This window comes from Stigmatopora nigra, chromosome 8 (assembly GCF_051989575.1).
Source record: "Stigmatopora nigra isolate UIUO_SnigA chromosome 8, RoL_Snig_1.1, whole genome shotgun sequence".
NCBI lineage: Eukaryota > Metazoa > Chordata > Actinopteri > Syngnathiformes > Syngnathidae > Stigmatopora > Stigmatopora nigra.
The window spans coordinates 10,696,835-10,721,136 of NC_135515.1; the positions used below are offsets into that span (position 1 = coordinate 10,696,835).

The 24,302-nt window shown below is 36.4% G+C and overlaps 4 protein-coding genes and 1 long non-coding RNA gene across 7 annotated transcripts in view; all 5 read right to left on the minus strand.

Annotated features, from left to right (window-relative positions):
• igsf11 (immunoglobulin superfamily member 11) overlaps positions 1 to 8,632 on the minus strand; it is a 69,327-nt gene extending 60,695 nt beyond the window's left edge. Inside the window, exons 1-2 of one of the 2 annotated variants that reach the window (XM_077723049.1) lie at positions 8,334 to 8,631; positions 8,092 to 8,266 (exon numbers count right to left, since the gene is read on the minus strand). In XM_077723049.1, coding sequence (XP_077579175.1) covers positions 8,092 to 8,152 — 61 coding nt within the window. In that variant the 5' untranslated portion in view covers positions 8,153 to 8,266; positions 8,334 to 8,631. Of the gene's footprint in view, positions 1 to 8,091 lie in introns of both variants that reach the window. The other variant, XM_077723050.1, reaches the window with a different exon arrangement.
• A 2,941-nt stretch (positions 8,633 to 11,573) lies between these two features.
• On the minus strand, positions 11,574 to 13,025 carry LOC144200581 (uncharacterized). The gene is made up of 4 exons (XM_077722825.1): positions 12,923 to 13,025; positions 12,770 to 12,846; positions 12,367 to 12,564; positions 11,574 to 11,866 (listed from the first exon to the last, which is right to left on the minus strand). Exons 1-4 carry the CDS (start codon positions 12,942 to 12,944, stop codon positions 11,861 to 11,863), a joined length of 303 nt encoding a protein of 100 aa, XP_077578951.1. The 5' UTR covers positions 12,945 to 13,025; the 3' UTR covers positions 11,574 to 11,860.
• Positions 13,026 to 13,567: 542 nt separating this feature from the next.
• On the minus strand, positions 13,568 to 24,287 carry LOC144200384 (uncharacterized). The gene is made up of 14 exons (XM_077722504.1): positions 24,199 to 24,287; positions 23,650 to 23,792; positions 23,437 to 23,532; positions 22,644 to 22,715; positions 21,198 to 21,297; positions 20,930 to 20,952; positions 20,770 to 20,826; positions 20,554 to 20,664; positions 16,223 to 16,279; positions 16,102 to 16,152; positions 15,444 to 15,542; positions 15,254 to 15,334; positions 14,945 to 15,043; positions 13,568 to 14,164 (listed from the first exon to the last, which is right to left on the minus strand). The coding sequence occupies exons 1-14, from the start codon at positions 24,218 to 24,220 to the stop codon at positions 13,817 to 13,819; spliced, it is 1,359 nt and encodes a 452-aa protein (XP_077578630.1). The 5' UTR covers positions 24,221 to 24,287; the 3' UTR covers positions 13,568 to 13,816.
• On the minus strand, positions 16,859 to 17,430 carry LOC144200387 (uncharacterized). The gene is made up of 3 exons (XR_013327104.1): positions 17,336 to 17,430; positions 17,109 to 17,201; positions 16,859 to 16,974 (listed from the first exon to the last, which is right to left on the minus strand). It is a non-coding gene; the product is annotated as an uncharacterized LOC144200387 (long non-coding RNA).
• LOC144200749 (uncharacterized) lies at positions 18,445 to 20,212 on the minus strand. 2 transcript variants are annotated; one of them, XM_077723044.1, is made up of 7 exons: positions 19,869 to 20,212; positions 19,648 to 19,767; positions 19,494 to 19,524; positions 19,365 to 19,411; positions 19,218 to 19,275; positions 19,024 to 19,136; positions 18,445 to 18,542 (listed from the first exon to the last, which is right to left on the minus strand). In XM_077723044.1, exons 2-7 carry the CDS (start codon positions 19,687 to 19,689, stop codon positions 18,465 to 18,467), a joined length of 369 nt encoding a protein of 122 aa, XP_077579170.1. In that variant the 5' UTR covers positions 19,690 to 19,767; positions 19,869 to 20,212; the 3' UTR covers positions 18,445 to 18,464. The 2 variants fall into 2 exon arrangements, with proteins under 2 accessions (XP_077579170.1, XP_077579169.1); XM_077723043.1 differs by having other exon boundaries at positions 19,365 to 19,414; positions 19,869 to 20,196.
• Positions 24,288 to 24,302: the final 15 nt, after the last annotated feature.

A 24,302-nucleotide genomic window follows, 5' to 3' on the forward strand; every position in this document is an offset into this window, starting at 1 on the left:
CTTGGACCTTCCCGATGATCATTCTCCGTAGTCATTTAGACGTAGTAACATCCTTAGTTGAAGCAACATGCCTGTAAGGCGTAGTAGGGTTACATGCAATAACAAAAAAGAGAGAAAACACAAAGAATCCTTTGTGAAAAGATCCAAACTGTGAGCAGAGAGGAGCAACAGGTGATGTTATAAAATATATTTTAACAGACAAAGAAGTCGACAGCTTTGTCAGGTTTTTAATCATTTATTTGGAATTCGAAAACAAAACAAAGACCCAAAAGCCCCCATCCAACTCTTCCACAGGTCTATTCTCCCTTCTTCTACACACTCCCACAAGCTAAATATCAAGTTTGTTTTATTTTTCCTTCAATATGAACATTATATATGACATGCCTGTTCTTAGTTTTGAGTTAGAAAAATGTGACTTATTTATGTTTGTTTGTTTTTCTTTCTTTCAGCATTTTTTGGCTGGTGCGATCCATAATTAAATGCGGCTTAAAGTTGAAAAATATGGTACTGTATCCTCACAATGTAAAGTGCTGCTTCTTCTTTTTAAATGTCTGAGTAGGAGATGCATTTTAATGCAAAAATATTCTCAATCATTATATTGGTGGTAAAATGGATGTGTTGCAATTTTGCATTTGTAAGAATTAATGAAATGGTCTGCGTGTACAGGTACTTATCGAAATTATCCCCTCCCCCATAATGAAGAACACATTTTCGAGCAAAACGTTAGACTTTTCTTCTTGCCAGACTTCAAGTCGATAGGTTAATTAATTGTGCAAAGAAAGAAATACTAATACAAAAGAAATGACCTTCCTACCAGCTCATAGTGAAAGTTGGTGACATCTCAAACTACACAATTTAAGAATAAAAAGTACATCATTTTAATTTTATTTACTAACATTGATGACAATACAGGTTCTGAAGAGGCACCAAGGACTTATTATTTTTTGAAAGAACAATAAGTAACCCTTCCTTCTCGCCTAGATGTTTGTATTGCACACTTGTAAAGGAGTCAAATAATAGAGACGTCATTAAGAATAGCAATCAAGGGCTGTAAATTCTCCAGAAAACCACCTGTTCCGTTCACAAATAGAATCAATTGGACATAATGCGGATGTTGTACGACAGTGATGTTTCATGTCTGCTAATGCCCTAGTATGACTGATTGGGGCTCCTGGTGTTTATGTACAAGTGTTTCTTTTATGAAAATGTCCCAATATTTATTTATAAATAATCTTTTATTTATTGAAGAAAAACATTAAATTTACGTAGTATTTGCAACCATCCATCTTCTACTTTTCTGTAAGCAAATTTATTATTTCTAACAAGACAATGGTTTAGTAATAGTACTGAAATGTGTTTATTAGTACTAAAATTTAGACAGATGTCGTGGAGAGAAGAGAGAGGGGACATAGAGAGGAGGGGGGAAACTTTTTTGCATGGCAACGTGCTCGTAACATAACATAAACAAATTTAAATGAACTTGGTTTACGATGCAGACACACTCAAAAATAAATGTATTCTAACTTTACACTAATCTTAATTCTAATTTTGTTTTAAATGTTGATACCTCTCTCCTCCCGTTGGCTCTACTTGCCCCGCCTCCACCCTAACTTTCAGATGCAACCTATCGAGGGTTGTTTGTTTTTGTCTTCCCTACAAAATATTCCCAAAATGATGCACACAAATGTCCTCACAATAGGATAACGCACGACCACTTGCCACAGAGAAGTAGTATGTACTCCTCTCGTATTAGCGATTGCTCAGACATTCGCAATGACCAACGGGGAAAAAAGAGACCGAAATCCTCCAATGCAATGCTCCGCCCAGTGCTCGTACAGACATTATAAGAGGGAGTTGCAACCTGAAAGACAGTACCCATGATGTTCTTATGAGCAGTCTCTCGCGTCCACTGTATGCTTGTATATCAAAATTTGTCCCATATCTCAAGATAAATATTGGCCCGAAATTTTACACGTATCTCAAATTGCTCGTATGTCGGTGCACTCGTATGTCAAGGTATGGCTGTACAGAAAATGCACAAGAAGACATTTTGAGAATCAAATCCCTACAAAGGTTTGATCAACTATTTTGTATGATATTGTATATACTGCTCATCGCATTTATGAGAACATGTTGCTCGATTGTGTACAGTAGAGGTCACAGGATCAATGTTGTTTAGCTTTGGCATGTGGTTGATCAAGAGCCTTGAGGTCATTTCATCATTGTGTAGATCAACTACCAATCAATTTTAAATTAGTGATGGAGGCCTGCAGTGATCTTTCATACACTCATATACAATACAACATATGGGTCACTGTTTAGAAACACTAAACCTGTTGATATTTACTATCTAATCCAATATGAACATACAAATATACATGGACAAATCAGAGAATTAGTATTAGTAGTTATAGAAATTTTAGTATGATGGTTTGATTTTGGTAGACTGACAAAAACAACATTTTTTTCCTGACGCCACCAATTTATTTAATACTTACCACTTTTTCCTAAAGAAAACAATCTATCAATACATTTGAAAAGAATTATACTAGCCATTAAACCAAGCACTACAATTCACTGGAAGTAGTCAATGGTGCCTTGGCATGATCCTTTGGAATCAACTGTAATTTATTTGGAGGGGGGGACATATGTGGACTAAAGAAGACATAAATAATATGGGTTTAAGATCTACACAGAAGCATTTCCTTCAACATTGATCTGAGCTCATAAAGGTTCACAATAAAAAACACTGCCACTATTAGTGGAACTACCTGAGATAAAATAGCAAAAACTGACTGCTGCAATACATCATGCTCGTAAATAAACGGTAAGGGTTGAACATTCATAAAGTCAATTGACATTGATTTCCGCATATAGTGTGAAATCTAGTAATCTATTATGTCAGGTTTGCACAGATGAAATAAAATGCGCCCAAATAAAAAAGCAGAGATTAACTGTTTTCACTGTGAGTACAGTACTTTACAGCATTTAATATATAGATTATATTCAGATATATATGTTGCAGTCTTTTCATATGCCTATAGATGCAACATTTAACAAATACACTTCTTGATAATTGTACTTGTGTACTTGAATTTTCGGATAGGCGCAACAACATAGTATAATAGTTTTTCGATGATCGTGGCCATGTCTGGTCTACATTAGCAAAATTCAATGGATTACTGGATTGAGCATTTTACTGTTTAATTATTTATGAATGAAAGAATTTTATGTCAATTTCATGACAATGCAGTTACGTCTTCCTTTGCCTCATGCGCATTACCATGGACTTGCAATTAAACTTAGACTCCTTCTTTTACAGCATATTAATTCATTCATTCATTTTCAGAACCACTGTATCCTCATTAGGGTCACAGGGGGTGCTGGAGTGTATCCCAGCTGTCAAACATTCACATTCACACTTATACCTAGGGGTTATTTAGAGTCCAATCAGCCTACCATGCATGTTTTTGGAATGTGGGAGGAAACCAAAGTACCCGGACGAAACCCACGCAAGCCCAGAGAGATCATGCAAACTCCACACAGGTTGACCATATAATAAAAACCAAATATTTCATGGGTACTGTTGACGACACTTGGGGCCATTGTTTGCTTTTGGAACATCCATCAAAATCAAAAAAATATTTAAATCAATCCAACGGGTGTTCCTTCATTTACCTTAACATTGCATGTGAAAAATGTCCTTTACTTTACTGTTGTGAAGTTCAGGTCCCATCTGCAAAGATCCTGTCAAAGCTTCAAAAGCAGCAAAGTGTGAACGACATAAGAGAGATGGCTCTAAATATTTATGAAACCAGAGTGCACACCCACACACATGCACACACGTGCCCTCAATTGATAAGCAGCATCAATCTAAGACTTCATCTCATCTGAATGCAAATCGTTTCTGCAAGATTGCAGATATCATCGTTTTCATACTTCACTTTAAGAGTGATGATGTCGCTGTTTGCTGATTCTTGCCAAACACACGTTTGAAATCCACATAAAACAAAGTCCCCTTGCTGAATGTGTGAAATAGACTACCGTATTTTTATGACTATAAGGCACACTTAAAAGTCCTAAATTTTCTCCAAAATAGACAGTGTGCCTTATAATCCAGTGCGCCTTATAATCCAGTGCGCCTTATAATCCAGTGCGCCTTATATATGGAAAAAACAGAAAACCAAAAACGAAAAACCACCACTGTCGGATATTAAAAAAACACAAATGCCTGAACTGAAACAATACTGTTAAATATGCAGATGCCATTTTAGTTTACAACATCTTCCATCATATAGCTCCTCCCCCACTGCAAGATTTTATACAAAAAAATCCAAAACATCAACAATGGCTGGCTCTAGAGGTGACTGTGTAGTGAGTGCTTCATACCTGGAAGTCAATAGCAATTACCGTATTTTCACAACTATAAGGCACACTTAAAAGTCTTAAATTTTCTCCAAAATAGACAGTGCGCCTTATAATACAGTGCGCCTTATATATGGAAAAAATGTCATTCATTGAGGGTGCGCCTTATAATGCGGTGCGCCTTATAGTCGTGAAAATACGGTATATAATGTCTTTATTTCAGTACTTTGTAGATTAGGAATAGGGACAATTAATGTCATATCCACCCAGGGTAATGATGGAATATCATTAGAAATGCATTTCCCTGCAAACTTGTGACTTTTTCATGTGACACACTGAACAAAAGGCCCAAGCCAGTCAAAACCTCAAGTGCCCAAACACCTTGGTGACTACGTCAGATGTTTGCCCCAGATGCTTGGCCAACTGCCGAACAGCCTTTGGGGCCTGGTTTAATGTGTGCTTAAGAGGCTGCAGAACGTGGCGACTGCTGTGCTTTCCCTCCTCCAAATATCTGCCCATCATTTATTCATTTTTCCTCCCATGACGGCTGCTGCCGCCGTCATCTGAGGACCACCTCGTCTGAAGTTTTCCACGCCTCTGTCGCTCAAAACATACGTACATGCACACACGAACATGCACTTTCCCAACGGTCCCAGCGGTCTTTTAATTTTTTGAGAGCCTATTTTTAGTGAGAAAAATAATCGAGGTGGAAAGTTCCATCTGCCCAACACTCGTGTTCCAGCTGCTCCTTTTTAGCAGCAGGCGGAAAGAGCAGTAGGAAAATGCTGCTTATGAGATAAAACTGACATAGAGAGGATTTATTTATCACATGAATTAAGCTTTAGTGGGATTTACACAGTTGGAAGCACCTTCTAAGTTAGATGAATTGAAAGACAGCATCTTGTACTTGGTCTTCCTCAGAAATTGGAAGGATGGAAGAATGTGTGTGTGGCTTGTCACTAATAAAAACCCTGGATCTCTAAAGAAGTTAAGGTGGCCCGGTTGGTAAGTGGTAAGCGCATTGGCCTAACAGTTCTAGGATTGAGGGTTTGATCCCAGGTCAGGATCCTCCTGTCTGGAGTTTGCATGTTCTTCCCGGCCGGGTTTGCGTGTGTTTTCTCCGGGTACTCCGGTTTCCACCCACATCCTAAAAACATGCACCGTATGCTGATTGGAGACTCTAAATTGACTTGATTGGTTGTCTATATCATTATCCCCTACGATTGACTGGCCACCACTTTAACGTGTCCTCCACCTGGTGCTGCTATTTGGCTCCATCACCCCCTGCAGCTCTTATGGGCATATGCGTTATGGAAAATAAATGAATCAACTGAAGAAGTTGGAAATTAAGCTTTTCACTTTTAACAAATCTATTTTATGTCATTTCAGTCAAAAACATTGGATTAGGTCAGTCTGATAGGATGCTGAATAAAAAATATATAAGTCTGATATTGATATGAATTGAATATTTTAACAAACTTATGTACAGAGACTAACCACTAGACAAGAAGTAACAGGTTGTTTTTTTTAAAAGACTGTTCTGTTATAAGTAATATAAATACAGTGTCTACTTTTGTATGTATCTCAGAGACCAGCAATATAATTTTGACAGTTTAAAGTTTGTCACATAAAATGTCAGCAATGCTCCCTAATCAACTTTACTATGCGTCATCCTCTTTGATTTCACACCAGAGAACCAAATATAACATGAACCCTGGCAATAAAAATATGAAAAGCCATTATATTATCTGCCTCTCTAAACAATAAAGAAACAAAATATCATTGTTACAAAAAAAAACTGCAATTTTTATAATGGACATTTCAAAGACATTACTTTATTATTTAAGATCTTGCATCTTTTCAGTGGCAGACCGATAAAAATTGACATTTCTGGATGTGTCTTTTCAAACTTTAAAAGGTTATAAAGTTCACAAAGAAAGTGCAATTTCAGCTTGATGTCAGTATGCACGCCCTGAATGCCAAAGCACTCGGCAAACATCCCCGAGTTGTTGTATAAACAGATGGACAATGTCATGTGAGCTGTTGGATAATCTGAACATTTCCATTGCATTTATAAATGAGCAGTGTTCTGTAGTACCTAAAATAGCGCTTTAAAAGACCGGATCCACCACCACCACTTTCATGTAATGTACTCAATTAATTGAAGCTCAATTACTGAACCACAACCCCTGAGGGTTGTTCTGGGTGCAACAATAAATCTGGGTACACACACAGAGCCGCTCTGTGTTGATATTGCCAAGAGGGTTACATTGTGACAATAGCTGAACCAATCAGTTTGAGAAAATAGAACCTAGGTTGTTTGTTTTTTCGTTTGTTTGCTTGGTTTTGAATGCTAGAAATGACAATTGAGAAGGTCAAACCATTTTACTTAGAAAAAAAACAACATGAGTTTGATTTTAATTGCAAAGAAGCGTGGCTATCTAAGATGAAAATGACTAACTCGCATCGCTTTCATGTTTAGTTGCATCCTTTGAAGGAAAGGGGATGGCAAGTGATGTAAGGTAAACCAACAATTGTGCAAGTCGGACACTTTGTTTGCAAAAGCGTGGTACAGTCTGGTCAAAAGGTTTGTCGTTAATCGTGGGGATTACTAGTGCAGGCTGACCACCCAGTCTTAGTGTCTATTTCAAATAACTCTGTGTATTTGCAACAGTTGCGTGGGCCGTATCAGATTTAAGAAAGGGAGAGAAAGAGAGGGAGAGAAGGAGGGAGAGAGAGAGAGAGAGAGAGGGAGAGAGAGAGAGAGAGAGAGAGAGAGAGAGAGAGAGAGAGAGAGAGAGAGAGAGAGAGAGACAGAGAGAGAGAGGCAGAGTGACAGATAGAAAGAGAGAGAGACAGAAACAGAGAGACAAAGAGAGAGACAGAAACAGAGAGACAAAGAGAGAGACAGAGACAGAGAGAGACAAAGAGAAAGACAGAGACAGAGAGACAGAGAGAGGCAGAGAGAGTGACAGAGACAGAGAGAAGAAGAGACAGAGAGAGACAGGGAGAGTGACAGAGACAGAAACAGAGTGAGAAAGAGACAGAGAGAGAAAGAGAGAGAAAGATAGAGACTGAGAGAGACTGAGAGAGACTGAGAGAGACTGAGAGAGACTGAGAGAGACTAAGAGAGACTGAGAGAGACTGAGAGAGAGAGAGAGAGAGAGAGAGAGAGAGAGAGAGAGAGAGAGAGAGAGAGAGAGAGAGAGAGAGAGAGAGAGAGAGAGAGAGAGAGTGAGAGAGAGTGAGAGGGAGAGAGAGAGAATGGGCGAGAGAGATACTGAGCAAGAGAGATGAAACTGAGCGCGAGAGAGAGACACAATACTTATATACTTATTCTCAATAGTTTGAGAGAAGACGAGCGCGCGCATGGGCTAAATATGTGCACAGTCGTAAGTACCATGGACAGAGGCGGTTGCATTGGGAATGATGAAAAAGAAATTCATTTGTCATTCAGAATCAGTTCTTTACTTTGCTGGAAATGTGGGGATTTGACTGCCCGGTATGATAAGTACTAAGGGGGATGGAAACGGGGTTGGAGGGAGGGAGGGAGAGAGGGAGAGAGGCAGGATAAAAAAGCGCTGTGGCACCCGCCCAACGTCACAATTCCACATGCGCTTATAACCCCCCCCCCCCCCCAACCACCATATGATTAATCCACGTGATGTCTTTATTATTATTTATAAACTTTTCAAGTTTTGTATTTTTTAAAAAGTAAAAACTCACCCTCCATGCAGAAAATCAGCAACCAGGCTATCCATAGGTCCGAGTTATGAAACTTCACCATTGTTCCGAGGTGTTCAGTTCTTTTCCACGGTCAGGTTCCTTGCAGAAAATTCGTCCTCGTAATCGGGTGTGTCATGGAACAAGTGGGTGTTTTCACTCAGCGCAACACAACCCTCTTGTTCGCCCAAAACAAAGTGAAATGTTACTACGGGACCCCCAAATTCATGCCCGGTCCACTTTACCGTCTCCGATATTGGTACTTTATCCTTGGCCGCTCCTATAGTGCTTTTCAGTCCAGGTTTTCTGTCAAATTGTTGAGCGGTCCGTTAATCGCCGCGCGGTTGGTGGAAAGTCCAAGTTGGGGCGTACAGAACTTCTCCAAAAAAACGTCTGGATAATTCTTAAAACCACGTCCCGAAAGGAGCGTTTCTCCGCAGTCTTGCTGAGCGTCTCCAACGCGTCCTGTGGTGCTCCATGCTTCTTCGCTTGATCTGCTGCGGCTGAGTGGACCGGGTGATAAAGTTAAATTTAAATCATCTTTGCTTCTGTTTTTTGCCCACCAAAATAAGAGAAAACTGCTAAGCCTTAACGTTGGGAGAATATGATTTATCCAAAAAAAAGGCGTTTCTGGGTTAAATCTAAGCTTATTTAGAAGGTATCATTCTTCATTTCTTAAAGAAAAAGTCCAACATCTCCTTTTTTTGTTTATGCTGTGGGAATAATATATTGAGCTTCCTTTTAGGGTTTAAATGTTTCTGTGCTCTTGACGATATTCTGACAGATAATTAGTTCGGTCGAATTGTTGCTAAGAGACCGTTGACGCCAAGATGAGAAAAGTACAAGCGCTCTCTTGCGGTGCGTTCAAGATCGACCCATATTTAGGAAACCCCAATATTCATATGGTTTAGAATAAAATGCGCTAGGTAATAATTAATCTTTCAAAATATAATTAATTGGGTTTGATGTTTATGATTATGGATGCAAGAGGAATTGCTGTATGTAATAGTGACATGTATAAGCATCATGTTGTTGACTATTTATTATGTTGACTACTTATTTATTTATTTGTTCATGGTGAATCTTTAAATCTCATTTAAGTTGTATAATGACTATAAAAGCATTCAATTCAATTTAAATACGTTTGTAAATACTGCTAACTTAAATATTACTATTATAATAAGCATTGGGTGGTTTTAGTAGAACTCTAGGATGAGACAAAAATGATGTCGGCACTCAAATTCATATTTTTATGTCTATGTAGTCTATTGTGCAGGATGTCCAAACATCCCAATCGTTAAGTACCAGTTAGTTTTATAGGTATTTAAATTTTCAATGTCTGATATTTTTCTGGAATTTTCTTTTATAATTACAATGGCTGTGAATTGGGTTTCATATGTATCATTGCAGTAAACAATAAAGACAAATTTTGTAAATATTTGTTATATTTTTTTGTTGTCTTCACTATTGATTTTAAATGATAATAAGCAAGGATCAAAGAAACAAAGAACCACAATGTGTCCATAATAATGTCTCACAACCCCACTTTATCTGGGGATTTCTTTTCTTTGATGTGTTTACATCACAAGATGTGTGTTAATGTCAATATAATAAGACTTGGCAGCACATTGGATTTGAATCTTAGCTCTACTTATTCTTAACATTATGTCAGTGATAATGTTAGAAGTGAATAAAAAGAAATCTAAAGGCAGCATATGACAGCATATCACAGGAACAATGAGTCAACAGCTTCACACTCAGGGGGACATAAACCCACAGAAATAAACCATAGTTTTGATCCTGTTTACTGGAGCACTACCACATGAAAGTGTAGTATTTGAATTGAGTCAAAAAGGACACAGCTGCATACGCCAGCTTTTGCATTACAATGAACATTTTTCAAATATTATATATATTTAATTTACATTGTTGGGGTTGATGGGAATCAGGCAACTTATTATATAATCCTTATGAAGCATTATTTATGGATGGATGGACATATTAAGATTCTCACGCTACGTCTGTCCAAACCGTACAACGTAAAGAATTGCATTTTTTTTATGGTGATCATAAATGGCTGCCAAATCCTGCTAGACGAGTGATTGAATTTCTTCACCTTCTCTAACTGTCAAAACTTAATCTTTTATGTGTTAAAGCTGAAAGCAGAGTTGATGTAGGAATATTTGTTTTTCCATCATGTGCATTAAACGCACCACGTGGCTGATTGGTCCAAAATTAGGAAGCCTTTCACGTCATTTACAAACGGTATTTTCGGAAGAATGTCCATCAGCAAGTTTCCAGGTGCTCTCCAAAACACGTTTTCCTCCCCTGTCGTTACTGCAAGACTCAGGGAGACACGATGCTGCTGCTCGGGCTTTTTTGTAAGGTATAACCCCCTTCTCACGTCATTTACAAACACCATTTTCGGAAAAAAAATCCGCCAGGGAGTTTCCAGGTGCACACACACCCACCCATTAATAAATCACGCTTTATAAGGATGACATAATTTTCATTGTTAAAGCGTGATTTATGGATTGGTGGATGATTTTATGTTAACATTCTCCTTCCCACAACAACATTAACCTTCTCTAAGTGTGTAAGTAAACTCAAGATTTTAAGCAGTTGCAAGGTTTATCGATGAGTATGCCTGACCAGAAATATGTTAACATAATGCCCTCTTGTGGCAATTTTAAGCATTACACTCTGTGACGATTCCAAAATCCATAGTCTTCAGTACACAATGTAGTGCGTCTGTAGTAATTTCCACTTAAAGTTAGTTGCATGAACTACGCTTTTGAGTTTTTATGTTTGTCATATTTTCACAATGTTTTTACAATGTTTTAACAAATATAACATCCTTTCCTTTGAAATTGGCCGTCCGTTTTCCTTACTTTTTCCTAAAAGGCATACATACTCCTGCTTAGGTATATAACTGTACATAATTGTATACATGTTTGCTGTGCTATTTGTGCAACTGAAAATTTTCCTTTCTCATCTAACCCCAATTTTCAAAAGATCTTTTTTTATAGCGCAACACTGTCTTATGTTCTAAACAAACAGCTTGTGATGAATAACTTAATGAAATATCATAAATCAGCCATTAGCCATGATAATGACTTGTTTATGCAAAGTACTTTAAGCAGAATCTTATTTTTCAACAGTGATATTGATTGCTTTGAATGACCTAATGATACTTGCATGCAAAAATAAATGAGCACATATTTGATAGCAACTAACAAGCAGTTCATACATCCGCTTGTATATTATTCATTGACATTAGCCTCAAATTAAGTACAAACTCACAATAATGTTTTATGCCCGCATTTTGAATATAATTGGCATTGTAGACTGTATTGTACTTTAAGGTTTTTCATGATTGTTAAAGTCCGTTTTAGTCTTTTTTAAATTAAATTAAAATAAAAGGAGAGATGAATATATCCATCAACCTATGATTGGAATGTAGGCATGAAAAATGATTCCATAAATACTCCATACATCATTTTATTGATCACAAATTCCACTTGATGCAAGGACATGTATGTTTAGGCAGTGTTTATCATGAATTACAGACCTTTAATTCACACCTCCACCCTCCCAGAATAGAAACGAGGCCTCGTTATACTAAAACATTTTATATTAATCTATGCTGTTTTAATAAAATACTTAACTTGAGTGAAATATATTCGTTTAAACTAGATATTACTAGTGACAGGGTTAAGTCCAAGTGCATTTCTACACACAACAGCAAACCAGATTGGTCCCGCAGAATGCATCATTCCTGAAATGACAAAAAGAGCAATGTTCACAGCATGAAATAATATTGTGAAGTTTTTTTTTAGGATATCATTAATGGCACGGTATGCCTATTTTATGAATGATTAGTTCTCAAAGTTGCAATTTCAATTAACAACAACCAGAATGGTATACAACTCGTTTGCAACAAATATTTTGTCTTTTCAAGTCAAGGAAAAGCAACATCAGATAATGTGACTTGGCTATTTGACGTATATCTTGTTCATCACACCCTTTTGTATTATGGTCATATGAATGTGACTCAGAAGGAGGTGACAGTGATTGAGTGTGAGAAAGGCTGCAGAATATGAATGAAAATAGTCATAGGAATGAGGTCGAAGCGTGTCGTAAAGTTCAAGCTGGTAAGACCTGTTTAGGCTGCTTGGTAAGTCAACAGCAAGGTGCGACAGGTATGTTGTGAGCGATGAGAATCATCTTTGTGTCAAAAAATCTTCTAATAGAAATGGAATCACAGTCAAAACGCACCTCATCGCTACTACTGCTGCTGGAGGAAGACGAGGAGGATGAAGAGGTGTCTGACCCATTCCCACTCTTATGGTCTTTCTTCTTCTTGTGCTCTCCAGACTCCTTTTTATCAACACTTTTGTTCTTTTTACCTTCACCTTTCTTCTCCTCTTTTTTTCCACTTTTTTTCTTGTCATCAGATTTATCCTTGCTGTCACTCTAGAATTGGAAATCATGAGATTGTGACTGATTATTTGTCATGTATAAATATATATTTATGAAAATTAATACATGAATAAATAATAAACAGAGAATTACATTTTTAGGATATATAACAACAGAACCAGATGATTTAAAATCCACATGCATTAGACGTTGCCTCATCTTTTTAATTGGATATAAAGCATTAATTTGTACAAAATACCTTATCGCCACTCTTTTTCCAAGGCCAGTTGAACTCGTCCTTGGATGCTTCTTCCTTTTTTATCGGTTCTTCCATCGCTAGAATTAATATGTAAAATAACGTGACCGGTAAAGGATAGAATAAAAGACAAACTTGAGAGTTTATTGAACTTACCTGAGCTAAGATCGAAAGACATGCTGTCTCTTGCTTAATGAAAACAATGACAACGCTCATAACAAACAAAAAGCAGAGTAATCAGGAACCTGGTCAAGAGACACACCTTGCTGCAATTTGATTGGCTGCTGCATCTCGCTAACACACGCCTACTCTCTCCAAAGGGGATGTTCCTTTTTCTTTTTTTTAATAAACTTTATTAAATTAGTCGCACACTCACCTGAACTTTTTCACATTAATCATAACACATTTGGAATACATACCTAAGAAAAGAAATACGGTGACCCTGTGGAGCAAGTGGTTAGCACACCGGTCTCATGGCTCTGAGGTCCTGGGTTCAAATCTAGGTCACATCCACCTGTGTATAGTTTGCATGTTCTCTCTGGGCCTGCATGGGTTTTCTCTGGGTGCTCCGGTTTCCTCCCCGATTCCAAGGACATGCATGGTAGGCTGATTGGACACTCTAAATTGCCCCTAGGTATGAGTGTGAATGGTTTTCCGTCTCCTTGTCCCCTCCAATCGGCTGGCCAATGATTCAGGGTGTCCCCTGCCTCTGGCCTGGAGTCAGTTGGGATAGGCTCCAGCACCCCCCGTGACCCAAATGAGAATAAAACGGTTCAGAAAAAGAATGAATGCATGAAAAAATGTTGTTGTTGTTTTATTCCCTGAAGCAAACACTGATTTACAGTATTACATTTCATATATTATTATGTATATTCCATATAAGATCATCTTATTTTTCTGCAGCACCATGACTCCCCATCTAATTTCCTTTAATTCAGTTTCATTAGAAATCTTATAAAACGGTCAAATCAATGATTTGTCATTGAGGCACACTTCCACTTTCCCTCATGTAATCAGCATGTAACATGTGGGAATCATTTTCACATCTGATTATTTATAAGACCTGAAGCCTCTGTATAGATTAGTGGAGCTCAGGGTTGTGGAACGGGGCCCCGTGTATCGAAATGTACTCCCCATCAATGACTCCATGGGACTTGCGGGTCTGCGAATGGGTGCCCTGTCTCCAACATCAGTTGTAGACACAGATGCATATGAGACTGAGGGAGGCAAGGGGTTCACGGGATCCATGTTCACAACAGGTTTAGAGGGAAGCAATGGAAACGGGATAGCACGAGAAGCACCAGGCCTCGAACCACTGCTTAATTCTGAGGAGCCACTCGCACCGTGCTCAGACACTTCCATTTGTGGGTCATTGCTTTGCTCAGCACCAGGAATTTTCTGCAATTAAAAAAAAGAAGTAATTATCTCATGCCCAGTTATTTATTTATTTGCTATTAGTGTTGCTAAACCAAGACTGTATTTAAGCCCAGTGTTTCCCAACAATCGCTTATTATGGTCTGCTATGCCACAGGAAATTATTTGGCAAGAATACTTACAATATATAGTAATATTCTGAGAGAAAAATCTTTATAACACGAGATTAAAATTGAAATATGATGAACATTGTACTATTACAAGATTCAAATCTTAATACTATGGGGGTAAAGTCTTTTTGTAGCTTAGTTTTTATGTCGTGTGAACCGGAAATTGTTTGGATTAACAGACTTCAAATTTTGCCGATGTTAAATCTGTGTGAGAAAAGAACTGATTTTTTTTGTGGAATATAACAAGATTGAAGTAATACTAGGAGAGAAAAAAGACGTAATATTAGTTTTGGTAACATGAAGTCTGTGTAGGCACAAAACTGCTTGTGTAATATTACTAGATTTCAATAATATTGAAATCAACTGTAATAAAATTTTGAGACTGAAATCATTACATTGAGGTCTGTAGATATCAAATTTTTGGGGAGTTGATTTGATTACTGATAAAAGTTTGATGAAAATAACTTTTTTTTGTTAATTGTCCATTAGAAGATTTTCAGATGGTTCAGATAGCCTACAACACCAACCAAATACTGGAGGTCTTTGGGGAAGGCACAAAAAGTAACAAAGTACCAATTGTTTGTCCCTGTTGATATCCCACAAATTGACAGTTTGCATTGCATTTAATTACTACCTTCTCCTTTTTCTTCTTGTCTTTCTTGGCTTTTTTATTTTCCTTATCACTGCCACTGGAACTTGAAGAACTGGAGCTCGACGAACTGGAGCTCGATTCCTAAACGTGAAACAAGCATTCCAAATTTCAGAGAAAAGGCTACTTACTACACAATAAATCGGTCACCAGTCAAGCACGGCACATAAACAGGGCTACAAATTTTACTGACATAATAAGGCAGGCACGTGAATTGAATTGAATGATTTTATTGTCATTAATTTTAAAGTTTTCATCACATAGTGCACAAATAACAGCATCCAATGAACTAACCTTTTTCTTCTTATCCTTCTTCTTCTTCTTGTCCTTCTTCTTTTTCTTCTTGTCATTATCACTGGCAGAAGAATCGGAATCCTTGAATCAAAATGTACGCATTAGGTTAGCATTCTCAAGTTTTCCCCCCAAGCATAAATATTATTTTTATGGGTGTAAAATGCAATTTATTTATTGGCATGACAACTACCTTTTTCTTGTGTTTCTTTTTCTTCTTGTCCTTTTTCTTCTTTTTCTTCTTTTTGCAATCATCACTAGAAGAACCACTGGAGAAGTCAGAGGAATAATCCTGCATGGAAATAGTCACATAGTGTCGTCCACCACAGAATTAGGCTTATATTGTATATTTAAAAACTACAGCTGCATCTAAAGTGTTAATGAAAAATGTTATATTATATATGATTACGTATAAAGCATCAGAACTTTTGATATGGCAGCTTTTTATGAGGATAGGACATTATTTTATCATTATTTTACAGGAATACCTCTACATACGAGTGCCCTGTCTGTCTAGTTTTAGTACTATTAAACACATTTTAGTACTATTAAACCACTAGTTATTTGTTGCTTTGTTAATAGATGGTGAATTAGAACAAATAAAAATGTTTTTCCAATCCAATATCCTGTTTTTAGTGTTTTTTTTTCAGAGGGTTAGAACAAATTTATTTGTTTTTAGTTCCTTTCTATGGGAAACGTTCATTTGAGTCACGAGAAAATCGACATACGAGCTCAGTCCGGGAACGCAATAAGCTTGTATCTCGAGGTAACACTGTATAATTATTATTATATTTTCTGGTTACACAGCCATTAATGACTTTTATAAAAATTATTTTCACGTGATGACTCACCCTTTTCTTGCCCTTTTTCTTCTTCTTCTTTTTATCCTTTTTCTTCTTTTTCTTAAAGAATCGCATTTTTTAAAATTTCCAAACAAATGAAAAGAAAATGCAGACTAGTGTTTTGGCTTACCTTGACGACATCACTGTCAGAAGACGAGGAAGAAGAGCTATCATCAGAAGAGCTGGCCTTCTAAATGACAAAATAAATACATCAGAAAAACATTGGCTGTGTATTAAAACCAATTACTAATTGATCTATTCCAGGCAATGTCATTCATTAAATAATATAGTGATCTACCTTCTTTTTCTTTTTCTTCTTTTCATAGTCACTGTCAGATGATGAGGAGGAGGAGGAGGAAGAACTCGATTCCTGTCACAGTTAGGTAAAGCACAATAGAAATATAAAGGAGTAAATAATGGAAAATATTGAGACTGACTACTAACTAGACTAGACTGATAATAAATTGGCTCATACAACAAAGTGCATAACAAACAACATAGTGACAACAAAAAAACACTTTTTTCTTCTTTTTATCATTCAAAATATATTTTATTTCAAAAATAATGGAGAGCAATACTGTTTGGAATAAAATAAGAGGTAGATGGGCAAACCTTTTTCTTCTTCTTCTTCTTTTTCTTGTCGTCACTGTCAGAGGATGAAGAGGAAGAACTAGAATCCTGTTAGCAAAGATAAACCGAAAAACTGTATGACAAACCAACCATCAGTAAAATCAGACAAAAAAACACATTTTACACTGGTTCATACAAACATAATAATAAAAAGCAAACCTTTTTCTTATTGTGTTTCTTTTTCTTCTTCTTTTTCTTCTTCTTTTCATCATCACTTTCAGATGACGAAGAGGAGGACGAAGAACTGCTGTCCTGTTAAGAGGATTTTTAAAAATGTACTTTGTTCTGAAAATTACTGGCCAAAAATACTTTGTTATAGTACAAATACTACCTCAAACTGTAGAGCTATACCGTAATGAATAATATAAAACGTAGAAGAGCCAAACCTTTTTCTTCTTCTTTTTGTTCTTCTTTTTCTTCTTCTTCTTCTTTTCATCATCACTTTCAGATGATGAAGAGGAGGACGAAGAACTGCTGTCCTGTCAAGAGGATTTTTAAAAATGTACTTTATTCTGAAAATTACTGGCAAAAAATACTTTGTTATAGTACAAATACAACCTCAAACTGTAGAGCTATACCGTAATGAATAATATAAAATGTAGAAGAGCCAAACCTTTTTCTTCTTCTTTTTGTTCTTCTTTTTCTTCTTCTTCTTCTTCTTTTTCTTATCATCATCACTGTCCGAAGATGAAGAAGAACTAGAATCCTGTCCGTGTGGTTAAACAGAAAACCACCATAAACAAATGAATAGTAAATACAATAAAAATACAGAAAATAGAAGGACAACACAACTTTTTTTCTTTTCTTTGTCATCACTGTCAGAAGATAAGAAGGAAAAACTATAGTTCTGTTCATACAGTTAAACAGTAAACCATAATTAACAAAGCAACATTAAATTAAATAAAAATACAGAAATTAGAAGCAAAACACACCTCCTTTTTCTTCTTCTTTTTCTTCTTTTTCTTCTTCTTCTTCTTCTTCTTGTCATCATCACTGTCAGAGGATGAGGAGGAAGAACTAGAATCCTGTTTGTACGGTTAAACAGAAAAGCATAATAAACAAATTAATAGTAAATACAATAAAAATACAGAAAATAGAAGGACAACACAACTTTTTCTTCTTTTAAGTCATCACTGTGAGAGACTAAGGGGAAAGAACTAAAGTTCTGTTCATTAAACAAAAAAGCATAATAAAAAAAGCAACAGTAAATAAAATAAATATAAAGAAATTAGAAGTAAAACACACCTTTTTCTTCTTTTTCTTCTTCTTCTTCTTGTCATCATCACTGTCAGAGGATGAGGAGGAAGAACTAGAATCCTGCTTGTAGAGTTAAACAGAAAAACATAATGAAGAAATCGACAGTAAAAACAATCAAATCAAAAATATTAGAAGGAAAACAAACCTTTTTCTTCTTCTTTTTCTTTTTCTTTTCATCTTCACTTTCTGAGGAAGAGCTATCGGAAGATGAAGAGGAGGAGGAGGAGGAGCTGGACGAATCCTAAACATAAAATAAAACACAAATAGTGCATTGATAAGCAACACCTTTACATTTTAGTTATAAAAGGCTTTGTAACATTTAAAAAGGCGCTATTCGTTAATTTTTCATTTGGTCATTTTAGCAGGTTTGCAAGCTAATTTGCATTGGGACTTTATAGAATATAATATTTTTTTATTATTGCCTGGAAACAATCCAAATATTCAATATTTTTAATATAATGTGATGTGTAATCTTAGGGTTATGATTATACCTTCTTTTTCTTCTTTTTTTTCTTCTTCTTGTCTTTTTCCTCATCATCACTGTCTGAAGATGAACCCGAATCCTATTTAAAAATAAGAAAATAAAAATTAATACAAAGGGTGTACATTAAAAATGGTAAAATAATAATAATCATTATAATGAATATTAATATAGCACTTAAATGTCAAAATACATTGAAAGTCCAGTTTTTTATCAACAATTTTTCTTGCTACATGCTAAAAAATCTAAACTTGAAGTTTTATACTGTTAATTTTGATATGTGACGTTACATTTGATGTGTGTCTTTATACACTACTTGCCTTGATTTTTGTATTTATTCCAAGCTAATATCAGTTCTCCATTGCAATAGAATTGTGGTGGCTTAAATAATTTGCAGGGAAAAAAAATGCTGTTAATCTAAAATATTGTTCAGTATTTTTTATATCATATCATTATTGCAAATTTCCTTGAAATTTAATTTGGAGTCTATATTACCCACTCCTAATACAAAGATAGATTATTGCTTGATTGCTTTTTAATCACACTTAGCACAATATGATCACCTTCTTCTTCTTGTTTTTTTTCTTCAGCTTTTTTTTCTTCTTCACTTCCATCCCATGTCCTCCTTCTCCTTCGTCATCACTCAGGTGGCCATCTTCAGTATGGCCTGCCAACTCTGCTTGCAAGAATCACAATTAAATTTCTGACATATTTAAAACCTCGAACCGTCTACCAATATAATGATATTTAGACTCACTGTGGTCATATGTATGTACGGGTATGTAGGTCATAGATGGATCTTCGCCTGCTTTATACTAACAGAAATGTATTTAAAAAAAACATGTTTACTGTATCTGCTGTTTAGGTGACATACAGTGTGAATAATGTCATGTAATTGTGTCACCTTGTCATCAATATCTTTGGCTGTTTCTTCAACAGTCTCTGCAAAACCTGCTTTGAGCATCAATATGAACATAATTAAAAGGTCTTGGTGGATTGATTTGAATTAGAAAAGGAAATTGGAAAAACTAACTGGCTCTTGGAAGTAATTCCAGCTCTTCCTCCTGTGAAACAAAAAAAGAACATTTTTTTGAACTATTTCTTGAACTTCTTGTGCATTGATAGATTGACCTCCCCCCCCCCACACACACACACACACCACACAAAATACAGACTATGCATAATACCTTTTTGTCTTTCTCCTTATCTTTCTTCTTTTTCTTCTTCATGTCTTTATCGCTCTCAGAGGATGACGATGATGAAGATGATGATGACGACGACGATGATGATGATGATGAGCTCGAATCCTGTTACAGGTTAATTAATTTAGTGAATTTTTTCATACACATACAAATTTGAGATTTATTTTAGGGGGCCGGCGGATGAGAGGTTAGCGCGTCGGCCTCACAGTGGGAGACCTGGGTTCAAATCCAGGTGGGTCTATCTGTGTGGAGTTTGCATGCTCTCTCGAGGCCTGTGTGGGTTTTCTCTGGGTACTCTGGTTTCCTCCCACATTCCAAATACATGCATGGTAGGCTGATTGGACACTCTAAATTGCCCCTATGTATGAGTGTGAATGGTTTTTTGTCTCCTTGTACCCTCCGATTGGCTAGCCACCAATTCAGGGTGTCCCCCGCCTCTGGCCCGAAGTCAGTTGGGATAGGTTCCAGCGACCCTAGTGAGGAAGAAGCGGTTAAGAAAACATGAAATACCTTTTTCTTGTTTGTCTTTTTCTTCTTTTTCTTTTTCTTGTCTTTCTTTTTCTTGTCATCATCACTATCAGAGGAGGAAGATGAAGAAGATGAAGAAGAAGAAGAGGAGGAACTGGAATCCTGTCAAAGAGTAAGGAAATAAACAAATTAATCCAAATTTGGAATTATGAAAAACGATTAAAATGAGAATATTATAAATCCATCCCAATCATGCTACCTTCTTCTTTTTCTTTTTCTTCTTTTTCTTTTCATCTTCACTATCAGAACTTTTGGATGATGAGGACGAGGAGTCCTATGGCATGATGAGTGAAATTGAGCTTTCTTGACATTATTTATGAATGGGATTCTTTTTTTAAAAAAAGAAAACGCCATTTGGCATACCTTCTTCTTTTTCTTCTTTTTCTTATCCTTCTTCTGTTTCTTCTTCTTGTCCTTTTTCTTTTTCTTCTTTCCATCACTGCCTGATGAGAAGCTGTCAGTGGAAAAGTATTTCTAGAAAGAAAGGTTAAAAAAGATGTTTCAATTTTCTTTTAAGTATTAATATGAAATGTTCATATTGATTGATGATACCGATCACTTTTTACACATGTAATTTACCTTCTTATCCATCTTTTTCTCTTCCTGGTCATTGTCATCACCAGGTAAGATCGAAACCTAGAAAAAGCCAAAAGAACCAAGTGATTTTAGATATAAAAATGGATGGATATTTATTATTCTCATGAGACTGGACTTGGAAGAATCATAACAAATTCCTTACCTGCTTTACGTGTAAGTCTCCATCTAAAGAAATACAAATGATGGTGGCCAGTTAAGTTTAGTAAAAACATCACAATTTGGAAAAGAATCCTGTAGATTTTTACCATATGGTCAGATTTTGGAGATTTATAATCAGTGGAACTTTAGAATCAGATCACCAAAAATGGTAAAATATTAGCTGATATTCTTACCCTATAATTTACAGCTCTATAAATAAAATAAAGCTAAATGCAAAAGCGATGTTGCATAGGAAATAGTATTTTTCTTACCAGTTGGTTCTATGATCAACTTGTCCCACATGTACTCTTTCACTACTTTCTTCTTCTTGTCCTTCTCTTTCTTCTTTTTCTTCTTCTTTTTCTTGTCATCCTTTGGAATAATAATGAATTATGTACTTAGTATATCAAACTGTGCAAGTGTTGTGAAACTTAGCTTCGGACCATTAATCCAATCCATGCCAATCAATGCTCTTTTTCAATTAAATGTTGCATTTTCACTTAATTTTTATTCTGATATTGGCTGCTATTTAATATTTGAGGCAAAAGATATCCATTTTAAAAGCGAAGGAACCCTGTTTATTTATAACCCTTTTAAAACGTGATTTATTGGTGTATGTGTGTGTGTGTGTATGCATGTGACTGACATTGCAAAATGGCTGCACTTGCAGTTGTGTGTTTAAACAACTTTTTTTTGTAAGTTGCATACTTGCATACGTCTTTTACATTTGGGTCATTTGTACTTTGGGTTGTTGTTCCTCTTAAATGATTGGCTGGTATTTAAATAATGGCTCTTTATGCGTTTCAACAATTGTCTATTTAGGGATTGACAAATAGTCTTAGAAGTCATTACTGTCTTTGCCATGATAATATCAAAATCTGGTATTACTAACTGGATTGTTCAAGTTATTAGATTTATATTAGATTTGTTTTCATGGATCCAGTAAATACAGGTAAATAACATGGAAGCTCTGATCAAATTCACAAAAAGGTTCCATGCATGCAAACGTGTATCCTTTCTGCTTGTTTTGGAATGGTCCAAAAAAATCCACATTGGAAAATAGCTCATTGTTATGACTTGTCTGTTTCATGCATTCCAAATGGGTGTGTGCCCTCCCTTCTATCAGACACCTCCTGTATCCAGGACCTGAGGGCCACCGCCTAGTTTTGCATGCTTTACTACTTCACAAATAATACAAACCTTAAAGCGGTACTACCATTCTGGAATGCAAAAGGTTTAGCCTGGAATTTCCCATTAAGGTCATTAGGATTGTCAATTATGTCTCACTGTTTAATATCAAAGATGTACGCAGTTTCCAAATGTAAATAATGAAATTCTAAGATATTAACAACTCACTAGTTGCAGAACTGAGCTCAATGTAAACTTAGAATACAGTGCGCCTTATATATGGAAAAAATGTCATTCATTGAGGGTGTGCCTTATAATGCGGTGCGCCTTATAGTCGTGAAAATACGGTAGTTCAATTGTCATGTTAATAAACCATGCTGCTGTTCAAAATTAAGAATTATACTGTCACTTTCACTAATTTATTTTATATTGTAGGTTGGATTTGCATAGACTGGGAGCTGTGGCCATGGCAGGTGAGTTGGAAACAATTTCTGTGGTATTTTGGAGGAACTGTGTAGCTCTAAACATGTGATGACAACGTCTCACAGTAGACGTCCTAAAGCGATATTTGAACACGCAGATGATCATACCTCACTATCGCTGTCTGAAGAGCTGCTGGATGATGATGAAGAGGAGGAGGAGGAGGAAGAGGAACTAGAACTCTGTAAAGAGAGACCTTTGTTTTACTTTGTATACTCTTTTTTTGCTGAATTTTGCATACACAAATGAACAGGATTACTCATTTAATCCTTTGTCAGTTTGAAGGAGTTCTTTGTCATTGCTGTGTAGTGTAAAAAAAAGGAAGGGCTCTTCAAACAATTTGGAAACACACAAACAAACACACGCCTACCCATGACAGGTATGCAGACAGTCTATTGTGTCCATTGCCTTGTGTGATTGGTCTACACATTAATCACAAGCCTGACCAGTTTAGTGCAGTCAGGAAGGGCATTCACTACTTGCCAATCTCGGCACACCCTAAAGACGTTATAACAGGTTACTGCCTTATGAAAAACAAATGCTCTCATTTTAAAGCAACGCGTCGGCCTCTCAGCTCTGGGATCCTGGGTTCAAATCCACGTCACATCCTACTGTGTGGAGTTTGCATGTTCTCCCTGGGCCTGCGTGGGTTTCCTTCGGGTATCCCGGTTTCTTCCCACATTCCAAAAACATGCATGGTGGGATGATTGGACACTGTAAATTGCCCCTAGGTATGAGCGTGAATGGTTGTTTGTCTCCTTGTACCCTGCGATTGGCTGGCCACCAATTCAGCTGGGATAGGCTCCAGCACCCCCGTGACCCTAATAAGGATAAAGCGGTTCAGGAAATGAATGAATATTAAGTTTGTTAAAGAACTGTTAATCTCGTTATGCAGATACATACTTTCTTTTTCCTTTTCTTCAGTTTTTTCTTTTTTTCCTTTTTGCCTTCATCCTCACTATCCGATGAGGATAAAGAACTGTCATAAGAATATGGTGCCTAGGGGAAAAAATACACATTCTCACTATTTTTTTACCTGGAAACAGAGCAAATATTCAGAATGTACTAAACATCAATACAAGGTGGAGCAATTACTGTACGTGTAGGCTTACTTACCGGGCAATCTGGAGTTTTGGTCGATTGACTCTTGTCTTCACAAAATGTCTCTGTTTCTACAGGTTCTATTTCTTCAGTGACAGATCCCAAACGACCAGGAGAGGTGGCTGCTGGCTCTTCAACACTTGCAGCTCCATAAGGAGCTATTATTGTTCATAAGGTAGGTCATAAGATTTCAACAGAAATTCAGTCAGGGTCGGGGTGAAACATTTTAAACTCTCAACATGTAGAATGATGTTAAATAGTACAACCATTTCCCTGATTTATTAAATACCATATCACCAAATTGTTCTGCAGCAAGTAAACATTTTCTCGTTTAATATGCAATCAAAATTCAAAAATGACTTTATTTCTGTATGAGAATAAATTCTGGTGCCACGCCCCTCATGACAGAAAAAAGAAACGCCCAATGACCTGTGTAACTTGATAATAAAACTGATTACTCCTGAAATAGTTGCACCTTTATAAACTTGTTGCAATTAAACAGATCATTTTTTCCTAGAGGTGTGCTAAATATAAGAGAAAAAAATGTCAATTGAATTAGCTAACCTGCAGTGCTAAGGAACTCCATTTATTTCCACCTTTCTCTGCCAAGGAAACCTCACAAACACACCCTCAGTCCAAGTTTCATAGCCAAAGTGAGTGCAAAGAAC

Bases quoted from the DNA above. Each gene is read 5' to 3' on its own strand.
- LOC144200581 (XM_077722825.1), bottom strand. From the start codon at position 12,944: ATGTCTTTCGATCTTAGCTCAG. The intron at 12,847-12,922 runs GTAAGTTCAATA...TATTAATTCTAG, and splicing joins GTCTTTCGATCTTAGCTCAG to CGATGGAAGAACCGATAAAA. The intron at 12,565-12,769 runs GTATTTTGTACA...TTCCAATTCTAG, and splicing joins GGAAAAAGAGTGGCGATAAG to AGTGACAGCAAGGATAAATC.
- LOC144200749 (XM_077723043.1), bottom strand. From the start codon at position 19,689: ATGAAGAAGAAAAAGAAGAAAGATAAGGAGAAAGACAAAAAG. The intron at 19,525-19,647 runs GTATTATGCATA...TTTGTTTCACAG, and splicing joins ATAAGGAGAAAGACAAAAAG to GAGGAAGAGCTGGAATTACT. The intron at 19,137-19,217 runs GTGAGTCTAAAT...TCTTGCAAGCAG, and splicing joins CGTACATACATATGACCACA to AGTTGGCAGGCCATACTGAA.
- LOC144200384 (XM_077722504.1), bottom strand. From the start codon at position 24,220: ATGGAGTTCCTTAGCACTGCAG. The intron at 23,533-23,649 runs GTAAGTAAGCCT...TTTTTCCCCTAG, and splicing joins CCAAAACTCCAGATTGCCCG to GCACCATATTCTTATGACAG. The intron at 21,298-22,643 runs GTATGATCATCT...ATTATTCCAAAG, and splicing joins CTTCAGACAGCGATAGTGAG to GATGACAAGAAAAAGAAGAA.